Source organism: Cupressus sempervirens, chromosome 1 (assembly GCF_028749045.1).
Source record: "Cupressus sempervirens isolate cs-2001-9-10 chromosome 1, ASM2874904v1, whole genome shotgun sequence".
In the NCBI taxonomy this organism is placed as follows: Eukaryota; Viridiplantae; Streptophyta; class Pinopsida; order Cupressales; family Cupressaceae; genus Cupressus; species Cupressus sempervirens.
This window is the reverse complement of record NC_143118.1, coordinates 319,079,065-319,094,919: the sequence shown is the minus strand read 5'-3', so window position 1 is coordinate 319,094,919 and position 15,855 is coordinate 319,079,065. Positions and strand designations below refer to the sequence as shown.

Sequence of the window (15,855 nt, the reverse complement as noted above, 5' to 3'; positions counted from 1 at the left end):
GGGCGTGGTTGAATCAATATATTAATATTTTTGACAATTTTAGAACTTTTATTCAAATTTTAATTTAGATACAAAAATCAACAATTATGCACTTGAACACAAAAACACAATTTTACTTGGAAACCCAATGTGGGAGAAAACCACGGAAAACAATTGCTTCTATATAACTTTGAATCTTTTTACAATATGTTTGTAGGCTCCGACCTGCAAGAGGCTCCAACCTCAATTTTATGAGCACCAACCCGCTAGAAGCTACAACTTCCACAGTTCGTAGGCTTCAACCCGCTAGAAGCACCTACTCCCACTTCTGATATTAAATCGGAAACTCCACCTCTGTTCTTTGTTGCTTTTACAACTGATGATGGAACTATGCAATTTCTTTTGCCTTTGAAGTCATCCAATCCTCCTTCAATTACTAACTTTGATTATATATATATCAATATATATCAGATTAAGAATATCTGAATATATTTATTTTTTCTCCTCTCTACCAAGCTTCTCAAGCTGCTGACTTGTTTTTCATAGATAAAACAATTTATATTTGTATCCCTTCTTTGAGCATGACTTTTCAAAATTAAAAAGTCATATCTTTTCATACATAAGTCAGGACCAATTAATAACTTTAATCACAACTTTTTATGATTTGATTTAACTAATCTTCTTAACTGTATTTGTGCACACATAAGTATTACGAATATTTTTAAGCTCCATCTACAACTGATTGCCAAACATCGAAACCAATAGCCGTGAGATAAGTTTCCATTTTGATACTCCAGTAGGCATAGTTCATCCCATCAAAAATTGGCATTTTGTTCTGAAGAATCTCGCCATTGTGCTCCTTTTAGATCAACCTTCAAGCGGTTAGGCTTTGTAGAAGACATTGGCTCTGATACCAATTGAAGAGCACGAAATATATTGAGAGGGGGGGGTGTGAATCAGTATATTAATATTTTTTCCAATTTTAGAACTTTTATCCAAATATTTATTTTAGATACGAAAATCAACAATTATGCATTTAAACTTCATGATCTCATTTCTAAGGAGGAGACCTTTTGGAGGCAGCGTTCCCGAAAAAGTTTTTCTTAAAGAAGGTGGTAGAAACACCAAATTCTTTCATATGACTACCTTGAAGCATAGGATGGCTAATAGAATGTCCAAACTCATGACGGTTGATGGTATGACTGATAATGAAGATGTCATTAAAAGGGAGGCCATGGTGTTCTTTGGTAGCTTGCTGCAGTGTGACCCAAACCTGAATATGGAAAAGTAGCAAATGTTCTTAGACAATATTCCTTCCTATATTTTTGAAGCTCAGAACTTAGTCTTGACTTCCATTCCCTCTTCGGATAAGATTTCTAAGGCTGTTTTTTCTTTTGAGGGTGATAAGGCCCCTGGTCCTGATGGTTTTTCTCTCTTGTTCTTTCATAAATATTGCCATATCATTGGTCCTGATGTTTGTAATGGTGCTAAGGAATTTTTTGGTTCAAGAAACATCCTTAGAGAGTTAAATGGGACCTTCATTGCCCTTATTCCTAAGAAGCCGGGTGTTGATAGTTTGGATCAGTTTAGGCCTGTTAGTTTATGCAATTCTTTTTATAAGATTATTTCCAATGTTCTGACTCTTAGAATTCTCTCCATTCTTCCAGCTATTATTTCTGGTCAGCAAAATGGCTTTGTTCCTAGCAGGCAGATCTTGGATTCCATAATTAGGGTTCATGAAAACATCCATTCTCTTGTGGCTTCTAAGAAGGAAGGGTTTTTGCTTAAGCTTGATCTCTCTAAAGCGTATGATAGAGTGACTGGAGCTTCCTCAGGTGCTTGGAAGCATTTGGCTTTAATAAAAGATTCAGGGATATTATCTTTATGCTTATCTCTTCGGCTTCCTTTTCTGTTCTGGTTAATGGTTCCCCTTCCTTCTTTTTTAAAGCTTCCAGGGGCCTTAGACAGGGAGACCCAATCTCTCCTATTCTTTTTATTATCCTGGCTGAATGCTTGGGAAGATTTATTAATATTATGGTTGTTAAAGGAGACTTTGTTGGTCTTAGCCCTTCCTCCTCTGCTCTAGTGTGCTCTCATCAGCAATTTGTGGATGATTCTATTGTCATGGGGGAGGCCTCGGTGAGAGATGCTAGGAATATTAAGAAGGCTTTGACTGGCTATGGGGTTGCTTCTGGCAAAACCATTAATTGGAATAAAAGTGTGATTTATTTTATTAATGTTAGTGAGGCTAATTAAAGATTAAAAGGATTATTGGGTGTGAAAGTGGATCCTTGCCTGGAACTTATTTGGGGCTACCTTTGGGTTTATCTCCCCCTGATAATTTTTGGAACTCTCTGATTGACAAGATTCACTTGAAACTTGCTGGTTGGAAGGGATCCCTCCTAGGTCAGGCTGAGAAGGTCATTGTTTTGAAATCTATCCTCCAAAGTGTGCCGCTCTATGCTTTGAGTGTCTTCAAAATCCCGAGAAAGTTTACACTTGCTATTGAGAAAATACAGAAAACTTTCTTGGGGACAGGCATGGAGACTAAAAAGAGACTTCCTCTTACTGCCTGCGAGAATGTTTGCATTCCTAAGGGGAAGGGAGGGCTTGGGCTTCGGAGGATTTGTTTTATGAAAGAACTTTTATTGGCTAAACTTCTTTGGAGATGGCATAAGGAAGAGGGGGAATGGAGGAATATTTGGGACTATAAATATAATTGGAATAACTTTGATTTTCAGCATTTCCTTCTTTCTGATTCTGATCAAGGGGGATCTCAGATTTGGAAGAATGCTCAGAAATTTAAACACATTCTAAGGAAAGGAGTCAAATGGAAGGTTGGAAATGGTTTGAAGATACTTTTTTGGGAAGATTTTTGGATTTTGGATTATCCCTTCTGTGAGGATCTAAGATGGTATGGGTTTATGGAGCAGTGCAAGACTCAATTTGGTACTCTGGTTAGCGATTACTGGAAGAATGACTCATGGGTCAATCTTCTTAGCGTGGATTTAAATCTTGCTGAGCTCGCTAAATGCTTAAATGCTTATTGTCTGAACCATGAAGATGATGTTCTGATGTGGAAAAAGGATCCTAGTGGTGTGTACTCCGTCATCTTTTGCTAATTCTTTTGAAGATTATGAGGTTCCTTGCTAGGCAATGGCTTGGGTAAATGGTATAACTCCTAAAATTAATATCTTTTTTTGGATCCTTTTGCAAAACCAAATTTTAACCCTTGATCATCTCACGAAGAGAGGATTCTTCATTGTTAATCGGTGTGTTCTTTGTAAGAATGATGAGGAATCGGTGGATCATTTAATCCTCCATTGCCCCTTTATTACTGAGGTTTGGGATAAAATTTGGGACATAATGAATATGGATTGGGTCCCTCATGCTACTATCCAGTTGTTGTTTTTGTCTTGGAAAGCTCCTTCTAAGAACCCTCTGATTATTAAATTGTGGGATTTTATACTTCCTTATCTTTGCTGGGGGGTCTGGAAAGAACGTAATGATAGGATCTCAAAAGGAGTGAAATCCAACTCTATTCAGGTTTTCCATAAAATCAAGATCCTTCTGTAAAGTGCCTTGACAATTTTTGAAGTTTTATTCCTGTTTTTCTGCCTTAGGAATTTTGTCAAACACTTCCCTTTCAGCCTTAGTTTGCTGATGTTTGTTGTTTTGCTATGATTTTTGAATGCCAATGATATTGATAAATACAAATGATTGCAAAATAACTAATTGGAAATCAAAGTGATATGCAACTTCTTTTTATTATTTTCCAAATGCAAATACATGAAATTTGGATGTAAAATGCACACCTACAGCCAAGAGGTATTTTCACAAACACTTGGCATGCATCTTATGAATCACTCTACAATCAAACGTTTTTACAAACATTTGGCATACAAACTGAACAGCTGAATTAAGTTGATTTCCCTTATATACTTCAATGTTTACAATGACTGAATACTTTGGTAACAAAAAGACATATATTACTTGTCAAATGTATCCATCTACAATTTCCAAATGTAAATACCAAAAGAACCTAGAATAAGTAGCTGAGATGACATGCTTTTTGGCTTTGCTTTTTTTGGATCTACTTTTTTGGACTGCTTTTTCTGCTCTGCTTTTTCAGACTACTTTTTCGGATCTGCTTTTTCAGACTGCTTTTTCGGCTTTTCTTTTTCAGATCCGCTGCGAAAACTGAAGCCTTTCTCCTTGCCAACTGATGTCAAAATTAGATGCACAGGCTGAACAAAAATGATTGAATATTATCTCCCAATTAATCACAAATGAATTGGCTGAATACCAATTCCTCCACTCCCAACTAGGGTTGATATCTCACAACCGAAATTGGCACCTTAGAGTCTTCAAACTCTCAGGAAAGTATGCAAGCACTAAGGCTTTCAGCACAATAAATGAATATGCAACTGAAGATGTGTAAAATGACCCTCCAAAGGCTCCTTATAAAGATTTCACAAGCAACTCCAAGAAGCTTCTAGAGGAATCCAACACTATTGTTTTAAGTGACTTTTTGATATTTTGTTATGTTAGTCACTTCAATATTAAATCAATTAAATATAAAGTTACTTTTTAATATTTCATTGTTTAGTAACCTTATAAGTAATTAATTTAATATATCTTTTCCCCCTTATTTCTTTCTCTTTAGCCTCCGGGGAAAATAAAGGCTAAAATAAAATAAGTAGCTGGTGCCTGTCAAAAAGGGGACATTACAGTCCTCCCTTCCCAAAATTGCTTGTCCTCAAGCAATTGCAAACTCGGGTGCTGTAAAATCTGCTCATTCTCCCATGTGGCGTCTTCTGCAGGCAAATCCTTCCATCTCACCAAGTACTCCTTAATCACTTTGTTCCGCAATTTTCTCTCTTTGACATCAATGATCTCTTCAGGCACCAAGACCAAATGTCCCTCCTCATCAAGTGGTGGAAGATCCGTGGAAGAGATAACCTGCTGACCTAATGCCTTCTTGAGGCATGAAACATGAAATACATTATGAATCTTGCTGCTCGCAGGCAGCTCTAACTCATAGGCTACTTCCCCAATCCTCCTAGTAACCCTGTATGGACCATAGAACCTTGGTCTTAGTTTCTCTACTCCACTGTTTTTAAGAGAGGAATGTCTATAGGGCTGCAATTGTAGATATACCATATCACCAATCTCAAAGCTGCGCTCAACCTTGTGTTTATCTGCATAAGTCTTTTGCTGATTCTGTGCCATTATTAGATTATCCTTGAGTGCCTTCAATATATCTTGGCTTTCCTGAATCCAATCTTTTGCTTTAGCTTCCCTACTCTCACCAAAAGCCATCTCCACGAATGAAGGTGCATTATACCCGTACAAGGCTCTAAAAGGACTCATTCCAATGGACATATGGTGTGTGGTATTGTAACAATACTCTCCTAAATGCAACCACCTGATCCAAGCCCACTATTGTCCTGCCACATAATTACGCAAGTACCCCTCAACCCACTTATTAACAATTTCTGTTTGCCCATTAGTTTGAGGGTGATAGCTGGTATTGGGTGTCAACTTAGTACCTGTCAGTCTAAACAACTCCTACCAAAAAGCACTCATAAACTTGCTATCCTTGTCGCTGACTATGTTCTTAGGTAGCCCATGCAATCTAAAGATCTCCATGAAAAACAGCTTAGCCACTTGTGAAGCCCTGTACTCTGTTAGAATAGCAAAGAAATTTGCGTATTTTGTGAGCCGGTCTACCAAAACAAAGATGTTGTCTCTCCCTCGTACCTTGGGTAGGCTTGTGATGAAGTCCATTGAAATGCTCTCACACTTCCGCTCAGAAATGGGAAAAGGCTGAAGTAACTTAGCTGGATGTGTATGCTTGGACTTATTCTGCTGGCAAGTCACGCACTCCTCACATCATTCTTGAGGCCTTTCCATGAAAACCTCTCTCTAATCTGTCTATAGGTTTTGAAGTAGCCCTGATGGCCTGCTAGGGGTGTACCATGGCAAGATTGTAGTATTTTCTCCTTCAATTTTGATTTCGGTACTAGGTAGATCCTATCCTTGTAGTAAATCACATCATCAACTATCCTGTACCTGTCATCCCGAATCAATCCATCCATCAACTCACAAGAAAATGTATTCCTTGAGTACTCCACCAGTAAGATGGATTTCCAATCTGCCGAAATTTCAGAGAGTGAGAAAGCTGAAGGCCTCTTGGAGAGGGCATCTGCAAGAATGTTCTTCTTCCCCTTAACATACTCTATGTCAAAATCACATGCTTGTATCCTGCTAACCCACTTTTGCTATCTCTCGTTCAATTCCTTCTGCTCTAAGAAGTATATGAGATTGTTATGATCTGTCCTCACCACAAATTTTCCCCCAACTAGATATTGTCTGAACTTCGCCAAGGCATGCATAATGGCGAGCATCTCCTTATCATAGATGGAGTATAGTCTCTCAGCTCCCCTCAACTTACGGCTCTCAAAGGCGATAGGGTGTCGATTCTGCATCAATATTGCACCGATACCTTTCCCTGAAGCATCACACTCTAGAATGAAAGGCTACGTGAAATCAGGAAGTGCCAACACTGGACAACTGATCATCACCTCCTTGAGCTTATCAAAAGCTCGCTGCACCTCTATTGTCCAACAAAATGCACCCTTCTTGGTCAAATCTGTCAAAGGTGCCCCCAACTATGAGAACCCCTTATCAAAATGCTTGTAGTAACTACACAGTCTGAAGAAGCCCTGTAGCTCTGTAAGTGATCGTGGTGTGGACCAATCTAGAATAGCCTGTATTTTCTCTAGGTGCACTTGGACACCCTCTGCACTGATCACGTGTCCCAGATAAAGAATCTCTCTAAGGCCGAACTCACATTTCGAAGCCTTAGCATACAAGGACTGCTCCTCCATGATGGTAAGGATCTCATCAAGCTGCTGCAAGTGTTCTTCCCAAGTTTTACTCTATATGAGAAAATCATCAAAGAATACCAAGAGGAACTTATGCAACTGTTTGTTGAAGATATGATTCATACAAGACTGGAATGTGGCAGGTGCGTTAGTTAATCCAAATGGCATCACCAAGAACTCATAGTGCCCATAGTGGCATTGGAAAGCAGTCTTGTGCACATCTTGTTCCCTCACTCTAATCCGATGGTAACCCGATCGAAGATCAATCTTTGAAAAATATACTGCCCCATGTAACTCATCCAATAACTCATCGATCTTGGGTATCGGGTACTTGTTCTTGATTGTTTTATTATTGAGGGCTCGGTAATCTATACACATTCTCATGGTCCCATCTTTCTTTTTCACTAGGAGCACTGAAGAAGCAAAGGGCTGGAGCTAGGATGAATGTGTCCCATATCAAGCAATTCCTTGATTGCTTTCTTGATCTCATCCTTAAATTTCTTAGGATAGCCATAAGGGGTAGTAATCATTAGCTTGGCCCCTTTTTTCAACTCAATAGTATGCTCGAAGCCTCTGTCCGGTGGCCTCCCTGGGGGTATCTCACCAAAAACTTTGTCATGTTTGCCCAATAGCTCCTTGATGTCAATGTGGACTGGCTGTCCTGAATCTGTAGATTCCTTAGGAGTGATCACACACTCTGCTGCCCAAACTATGTCATCATGCTGAAAATACTCTCCATATGTCTAGCTGTAACAATCGTAGGTGCTTTAGATGCCATACCTCTAAGCACCACTCTATGCCCATCAACATCTTTGAACTTGAGTTCCATGGTTTGGAAGTTCTATGAGTACTTCCCTAATGACTGCAACCATTGGACCCCAAGTATGGCATGGATATGACCCAAGTCAACCACATAAAAATCATCTGTAACTGTGTAGTTGCCCATCATAATAGACAACTGTGGAATCCACTGAGTACAAGCGATCTTATGCCCATCAGCCACCATCACACTGAATCCCTCAAAATCCTCTAGAGGAATTTGTCGCTTGTTCACCAATGATGCATCAATGAAGTTATGAGTAGGTCCACTGTCAATCAATAGTGCTATCTGATGACCTTGTAGGACCCCACGAACTTTGAAAGAGTTGAACTTAAGAGCACTGGAGATAGAAGCAATGATCTCATCATGATTTTCCCCATCCGAACCATTATTGTCTTCCCTTTGAGGTTCCTCTTCCTCAGAACTGCTCTCATCATCTGATATCACCTCAATTAAGTGAGCCTTGCCTTTCCCTAGGCAACGGTGTCCACTAGATCATTTCTCCTTGCAATGATAGCAAATCCCCTTAAGCCAACACTCCTGTCTATAGGCTTCATCAAAGTTCTCCTTATTACTTTTTTTTGGAATGGCTTCTTCCCCTTATCCTTATGGGATGTGAAAGGCTTGCTAGGAGCCCTAATGCTAGATGTAAGATATTCCATGTCTCTAGTCTTCATGATAGCATCCTGGAGAGAATCTAGTTTGAAGGCCTTAACCCAACCACGAAGAGGCTCTATCAATCCCTCCATGAAGAGCATAACCAACCGCTGTTCTGAAATATCTATCACCATAACTGCCAACCGTTGGAACTTTGTGATGTAAGCATCCACTGAATTAGTCTGCCGGAGTTGTGCTAACTTCCTAAAGTGGATTTCAGGATCCTTACGATCAAACCTGTCAATGAGCTTCTGGGTGAATTCCAAATATGAAGTAATGTTGGCATGCTCCAAGGTGACAAGTCCATGGTACCACCATTCATGTGCTTCACCTTCCAAATGGAGTGTGGTGTACTGGATAGCCTCTGTTTCCAACATAGGATTGAGCTGCAAATATGTGTCGAGCTTTTGAACCCAAGCTTTAGATGTACCTTTGTTACTTCCATCAAATGATGGTCAGGTTAGTTTTCCCACCTTACGTTGCAAGTCTTGATTTTGCACTCCCCATTGATTGTTTCTTGGTCTATTTCTCAATTTAAGACCACAAAAGTCTACTAGTGACATAGCAGCCTTGAAATCATCACCTATAGAGTTGTACTCCCTCAAATAATCACCATATCCCTCTTCTCTTACTTGCTGGTCGTGATTTGCAGCACCCATTTCTCTCAAAAATGTAGGCATAAGAGGCCTAAGAGTAGCTCTACTTGCTGTTTTAGCATTGCTTTGAGTTGTGTCATTGTTTTCTTGACCCCCATTGTGTCCATTCTGCCCATTAGTCCTGTTATGGTTCTTATCATTTCCATTTTTTCTGTTATCTACCAGCTGTCCAAGGATAAGTGACAGTTCTTCTCTTCCTCTTGCCATTTCATCTCTCAACTCCTGTTGCCCTCTTGCAAGAGCATTAAGCATTTGCTGGGTATTGCTTTCTTCCATGAGTTCTAAAGGACTTAAGCCCTTTCTTGCCCTGTTATAGAATTTATCCAAAGGATTTATGAATGGAACATTTGAAAACTCTTCACTCATAACCTGTACAGGATGGCAGGAATTTTAGCTCTGATACCACTGTAAAGTGCCTTGACAATTTTTGAAGTTTAATCCCTGTTTTTCTGCCTTAGGAATTTTGTCAAACACTTCCCTTGCAGCCTCAATTTGCTGATGTTTTTTGTTTTGCTATGATTTTTGAATGCCAATGATATTGATGAATACAAATGATTGCAAAATAACTAATTGGAAATCAAAGTGATATGCAACTTCTTTTTATTATTTTCCAAATGCAAGTACATGAAATTCTAATGTAAAATGCACACCTACAGCCAAGAGGTATTTTCACAAACACTTGGCATGCATCCTATGAATGACTATGCAATGAGACGTTGTTAGCCGACTGGATGGTTCCGGCGGTGTTTTCTATTTTGTAGCCGACAGATAAATAGTTTGTAGCGGATGTAATATTGTGGCCGACAGACTCCTTCGGGAAGGTTCGGCAGTAGTATTTATAGCTTGTCTGGAATTATTGTAAAGCATCATTCATCTACTATTGTGAATATTATGAAGCCTAATGTATGTTCTGGCATATGCGAATATTATTATGCTATTATTGTCGGTATGCGTTGATTTCTTTACCTGTACGGTAAATATTTGGTGCTGTTGCCTTGTGAATCTGGAAGGTGGGAGGAATGAAGATTAATGCCAAATCAGCTTAACAAAGATAGGAATAAGGCGAAGGGAAAAGATGGAATCCATACTGCGCAGGAGAATTTAATTCTGGCACAGCAAGTCGAACGCCGACAAAGATTTCAGAAGATTGCCGACGGAAATCGAAGTGCGGAGGAATTATTGGAGGAGACTCGGTAGCGAGTGGAATTGGTGGAAGAAGCACGGGAGGAGTTCTTGAATTTGTGTTCGCCGAGGGAAGAAAATTCCGACGGAAGAGCATCAACTCGCACGGCTTGCAGTGCCGAGAGAGCACGAGCGTGGAGTGACCTCTTCGTCTGAGATAGACTTCCGCGGGAAACAATTTCAGAGGATACTTCTTCTTCACCAAGGTTCGCAGCTGTCGACACCTCCGGTGCGGGAGTGCAGACCGTCGGTGCAGGAGTTCAGACTGTCGGTGTGGGAGTTCAAACTGCCGATGTGGGAGTGCCGATCGTCGGTGTGGGAGTTCAGATTGCTGGGTGTCGACCGCCGGTGTGGGAGTGCCGACCGTCGGTGGAGTGCAAACCTCCGGTGTGACAGTACAGACCTCCAGTGTGGTGATGGCGGGACCCAAAGAAAAGCTGCCGAAATTTGAAGGCAATGGTACAATCGACCCCATCCGACATTGTAAGACATGTGAGACGATCTGGCGGGCCAATGGAATCACAGATGCCGACGAATGGGCCAGGCAATTTTCGGGAACCCTATGGGGTGTCGTGATTGATTGGTTTTCGGATATGGATCCGCAAAAGCTGGATACCTGGGATAAGATTAAAAAGAAGTTCTTGGCGGAATTTAAACTCTTGCGGGACGATAATGAAATCGTAGCAGAGATTTTCAATACGAAACAGGGGAAGCACAAAACTGTCGGTGTCTACGCTAGGAGATTAAAAGACTTAATAAACAAAATGGAAAGCAAGCTGGTAGACGGATTGCAGAAAAGATGGTTCGTCGATGGCGTACGCTCGAAGTTGCGGAGGAAAATGAAAATTGTGCCACCGTCATCATATGTGGACGCATATAACAGAGCACTGGACCTTGAAAGTGAGCAGAAGACAAAGAAGAAGAAAACTAGCACCTCTAATTTGGATGACGACGAGCCTGACGGAGATGATAGTAGTGACGACGAAGGCAGCAGCAAGAAGGTTCGTGCCCTACAAAAGGATATGGTTCGCATAATGAAGGAGTTTAAAAATATGCAGAAGGAGCCAAAGGCAGTGAGCTGTGGTGCACAGAGTGTAAGACAGACGGACATACTAAAGGATCATGTCCAAAGAACCAATTCTGTGACATTTGTCAGATCATGGGCCATTCGACAAAGGAGTGCCCCTTTAACATGAAGACAAGAGGATCTCCGCAGGTGTTTCTCACACAGGAGGCTTCCCCGTCGGGTAGTAGCGGAAACACGAATACCGCCGGTGCTACATCCGGAGGATACAGGAATAATAACAGAGGGCAAACTAATAACAATAATAACAATAATAATGGGAGCCGAAGTCGAACTCAGTATGATGCAAACGGACGGCCAATCGTTCAATGCCGAGCATGTAATTTGTGGGGTCATTTTGCGCGGGATTGTACAGCGAAAAACACACCAAAATTATTATGCAGATGGTGCGGACCCGACGATCACGAAGATTCCAAGTGTCCAAAGGCTGGAGTAAACTTGATCACTGTTGGCACAGATGTAGAGGAGGTTCTGGCAATTACACGGAGGCAAGTGGAGGAAAAGAGAAAAGTGGGGGAAGCGCAGGCGGACATTGCAAAGGCATCGTCGGCGGGGACATCTCAGTTGAAGGATATTACCGGCACCTTGGCAAGGAACTTCGCAGAACAAAACATTGTACGACAGATCTTACAAACGCAGATACCGGTCAAGATAAGTGACCTTCTCATAATGCCCCAGTTACGGACAGCTATTCTGAATCATACACTGTTTCCGAAAGCACCGGAGGACACAGGAAGGGATAGTAGGGAAGTGATGACAACAGACCCAATGTAGCTGGCACTCACATCCGGACGGCATCTGGGGGTCGTCGAAATGGGGATTTTGGGAAATGTTTTGACAGGCACAATTGTTGACGGAGGGTCCAGTGTGAATGTCTTGCCGGAGGATACTTGGAAGAAGTTGGGAAAGCCGACATTGTGGCCACCTGCATTTCAGTTGCTCACGGCAGACCAGCACGGGATCAAACCGTTGGGAATCTTGAAAGCGCAGCCGGTAACAATTGGTACGCAACAATTTTTATTGGATTTTGTGGTCATTCCATTAACAAGAAAAGGATATGATGCTATTCTGGGACGGGATTGGTTGGTACAAGCAAAAGTAAAACATGATTGGAAACGAAATACCCTATCAATGGAGCGCGGAGGCAAAAGATTCACAATTGACCTGCATATACAAATGGTCGGTGAGGAGGCAGCATCGTCAGATTCAGAAAGTGACGGCGAAAGTGATGACGAAGCAAAGAGGAGAATGGAACTAGACGAAGAGGGAGTATTGAGACTTGATGGAGGATCGAATGACGACGACCTGGACTCGGTGAATGGCCTGTTCCACTGGCAGATAGAAGATTACGAACTGGTTCCGAGTTGCAATATGTTAACGGTCGACGAACGTGACAAAACACAGGAAAATGAATGTCCGGAGGAATGCAGGGAAGCGAAAGAAGGAAAAGCTGCCATGGCTGAAGCTGAGGGGAAGAACATACAGTCTGAACACAAAAAAACGAAAGATCCCACTGTCCGGTACATGGTGAATGGACCGCGCGCAAAGAAAAGGTTACACTGCAGCATAAAATTAGTGGAAGGGCACCGACAGCAAGGAAATAATCCAGTTGCGCGACGACCGCAGGCACATTGGGCGATGGAGGTGGCACAGAACAAACGTAAGCCGTACGACGGTCAGAATGAAATCAAAGTGGAAAAGTTTAAGGGCAGATGGGTTGGACCATATCAGATTCGGAAGGTCGGCGACAATGGAGCAATCAAACTGGCGACCTTGGACGGACAGGAGATGGCTCAGTCAGTTAACGGATCTAAGTTGAAACTATATCGCGTAAGAAAGTTCTCGCCGTCGTTGAATCCTCCATCGTCGTCATTACAAGACTCATTGGCGGCGACGTCATCTGGAGGTACCTCTGTCATTTGATGTGTTATAAAAAAAAAAAAAAAAAAAAAAAAAAAATTTAACAAAAAAAAAGAAAAAAAAAAAATTGGAAAAAAATTGAGAAAACAAAAAATTAAAAAAAAAAAAAAAAAAAAAAAAAAAGGGCCCCACGGACAAAAAGGCCTGCGGACTGAAAAGCCCTGCGGGCAACAGCCTGTCCGCGGGCAAAAGTCAAAGGCCCGCGGGCAGCAGCCTGTCCGCAGGCGTGGAAAGCAATGGCCTGTCCGCAGGTTGATAAAAGCCCCATGGGCAGCCTGTCCGCAGGCACAAAACTTGTAAATCTTCTCCGCCAAGGAAAGCCCCACGGGCTTAAACACATTTTGCTCTGAAAGCTTGTCAAAATCTCCTCTGCGAGCACTCTTCGCCGTTAAAAAGGAAGGCCGCGGGCTTAAAACATTTTCGCCAGACGTCTCCACGGGTAACAAAGGAAAGGACCACGGGAATAAAACCTCTAATTCCTCCGCAGGAAGGCCACAGGTAAAAGACATTTTCCGCCTGGCTCCAATTCCTGCCTCCAGCCGGTCGTGCCAGACTTCTATGCGGGGAAGCAGAGCCAAATAAAAGATGAAGCATGCTTTTTCTGCCATTCGTGCCAGAAGGAGATAGAATCGTGCAAACACTTCAAGCATTTCTTCACTACTAACAGCGAGATTCAAGAAAGGGGCTTCAAATTTCGATTTTTGACTGTTTCATACGGCTTGCCGCCTGATCATGGCTGAATTTCTGACATGGGTGAGCTCCAAATGGCGACGGTTTGGCAATTGCCTCGGGTTGTACAGATGCCCTGTAACATGAATTAAATTTAGTTTGAAGGCTAAAAAAAAAAAGAAAAACGACGACAGATTCAAGTTGTTCGGAATGAGCAGCAGATCATGCCAAAGGGAAGGGAAAGCATCAGTGGTTGTCAGAAAGAGTGCAGAATCGGCAGAAAATGACAGAAATGGTGTGTTTCGTGCATTTCTGTGTGGGTTGCGAAGTGCTAATTTGGTCAGGGAGCGCACTTGAGGCGCTGCCCCAGGACCCCACGAGGGTGCTGCCCCTCGACCCTGCCAGGGGCGTTGCCCCCTGGACCCCCAGTCGTTGCGGATATCAGTCGTGGGATTCTGACCAGTTGAGAAGAGTTGAAGTTGCTGCAGGCATGGACCGTTTGTGTACCGAGGCACTGGGAATAGGTGTTGGCCGGGAGGCTGTCTTGGTGGATGCGTAGAGAGCTCGGCAGGAGCTAATCATCCAGTTGGAGGCAGTGCAGCGACACTTAGCTCAATGGACCCAGTGTTGGAAGCAGAGGAAGCAACACAGGTGGCTATTAAGGTCAGCTTCATCAAGGAGGCAGTGTTGTGTTAGTAGAGGCTATAGGCACGGGACGAAGGTGACAGTGATGTGTGAGAAGCAGATTTCTCTTGTTGTAGTCACTCTGTTAATGTATTTTGTTTGTTAATTTGTCTCAGATATTTTGTCAGTCGTTAGGAGACGACTTTTCTTTTTTTGGGGGATGGTGTTAGCCGACTGAATGGTTCCGACGGTGTTTTCTATTTTGTAGTCGACGGGTAAATAGTTTGTAGCAGATGTAATATTGTGGCCGACGGACTCCTTCGGGAAGGTTCGGCGGTGGTATTTATAGCCCGTCTGGAATCATTGTACAACATCATTCATCTACTATTGCGAATATTATGAAGCCTAATGTATGTTTTGGCATATGTGAATATTATTATGCTATTATTGTTGGTATGCATTGATTTCTTTACCTGTATGGTAAATAGACGTTTTTACAAACATTTGGCATACAAACTGAACAATTGAATTAAGTTGATTTCCCTTCAATACTTCAATGTTTACAATGACTGAATACTTTGGTAACAAAAAGACATATATTATTTGTCAAATGTATCCATCTACAATTGTCAAATGTAAATACCAAAAGAACCTGGAATAAGTAGTTGAGATGACATGCTTTTTGGCTTTGCTTTTTTCGGATTTGCTTTTTCAGACTGCTTTTTCGGCTCTGCTTTTTCACTTTGCTTTTTCAGATCCGCTATGAAAACTGAAACCTTTCTTCTTCCCAACTGATGTCAAAAATTAGATGCATGGGCTGAACAAAAATCACTGAATATTATCTCGCGATTAATCACAAATTAATTGGCTGAATACCAATTCCTCCACTCCTAACTAGGGTTGATATCTCACAACCGAAATTGGCACCTTAGAGTCTTCAAACCCTCAAGCAAGTATGCAAGCACTAAGGCTCTCAGCACAATAGATGAATATGCAACTCAAGATGTGTAAAATGACCCCCCAAAGGCTCCTTATAAAGATTTCACAAGCAACTCCAAGAAGCTTCTAGAGGAATCAAAACTTTATTCTTTTAAGTGACTTTTTGATATTTTATTATGTTTGTCACCTTAATATTAAATCAATTAAATATAAAGTTACTTTTTAATATTTCATTGTTTAGTAACCTTATAAGTAATTAATTTAATATATCTTTCCCCCCTTATTTCTTCCTTTTTAGCCTCTGGGAAAATAAAGGCTAAAATAAAATAAGTAGCTGGTGCCTATAAAAAAGGGGACATTACACCTTCTGCATGAAAATATCAAAATTTGCGGTAACGGACACCAACTTTCTAATGATTGGGATGTGGGGGTGAT

General features: G+C 41.5%; 1 protein-coding gene across 1 annotated transcript; it reads right to left on the bottom strand.

Annotated features, from left to right (window-relative positions):
• Positions 1-4,161: 4,161 nt before the first annotated feature.
• On the bottom strand, positions 4,162-5,301 carry LOC149577427 (uncharacterized). The gene is made up of 2 exons (XM_089796405.1): positions 4,755-5,301; positions 4,162-4,226 (listed from the first exon to the last, which is right to left on the bottom strand). Exons 1-2 carry the CDS (start codon positions 5,299-5,301, stop codon positions 4,162-4,164), a joined length of 612 nt encoding a protein of 203 aa, XP_089652531.1.
• Positions 5,302-15,855: the final 10,554 nt, after the last annotated feature.

What these genes read in the sequence shown, in the direction of transcription:
- LOC149577427 (XM_089796405.1), bottom strand. Translation starts at nt 5,301, where the DNA reads ATGGCTTTTGGTGAGAGTAGGGAAGCTAAAGCAAAAGATTGGATTCAG. An exon ending in GCAGATTTTACAGCACCCGA is followed by an intron (nt 4,227 to 4,754) that starts GTTTGCAATTGC and finishes ATTTTTGTTCAG; the next exon opens with CCTGTGCATCTAATTTTGAC.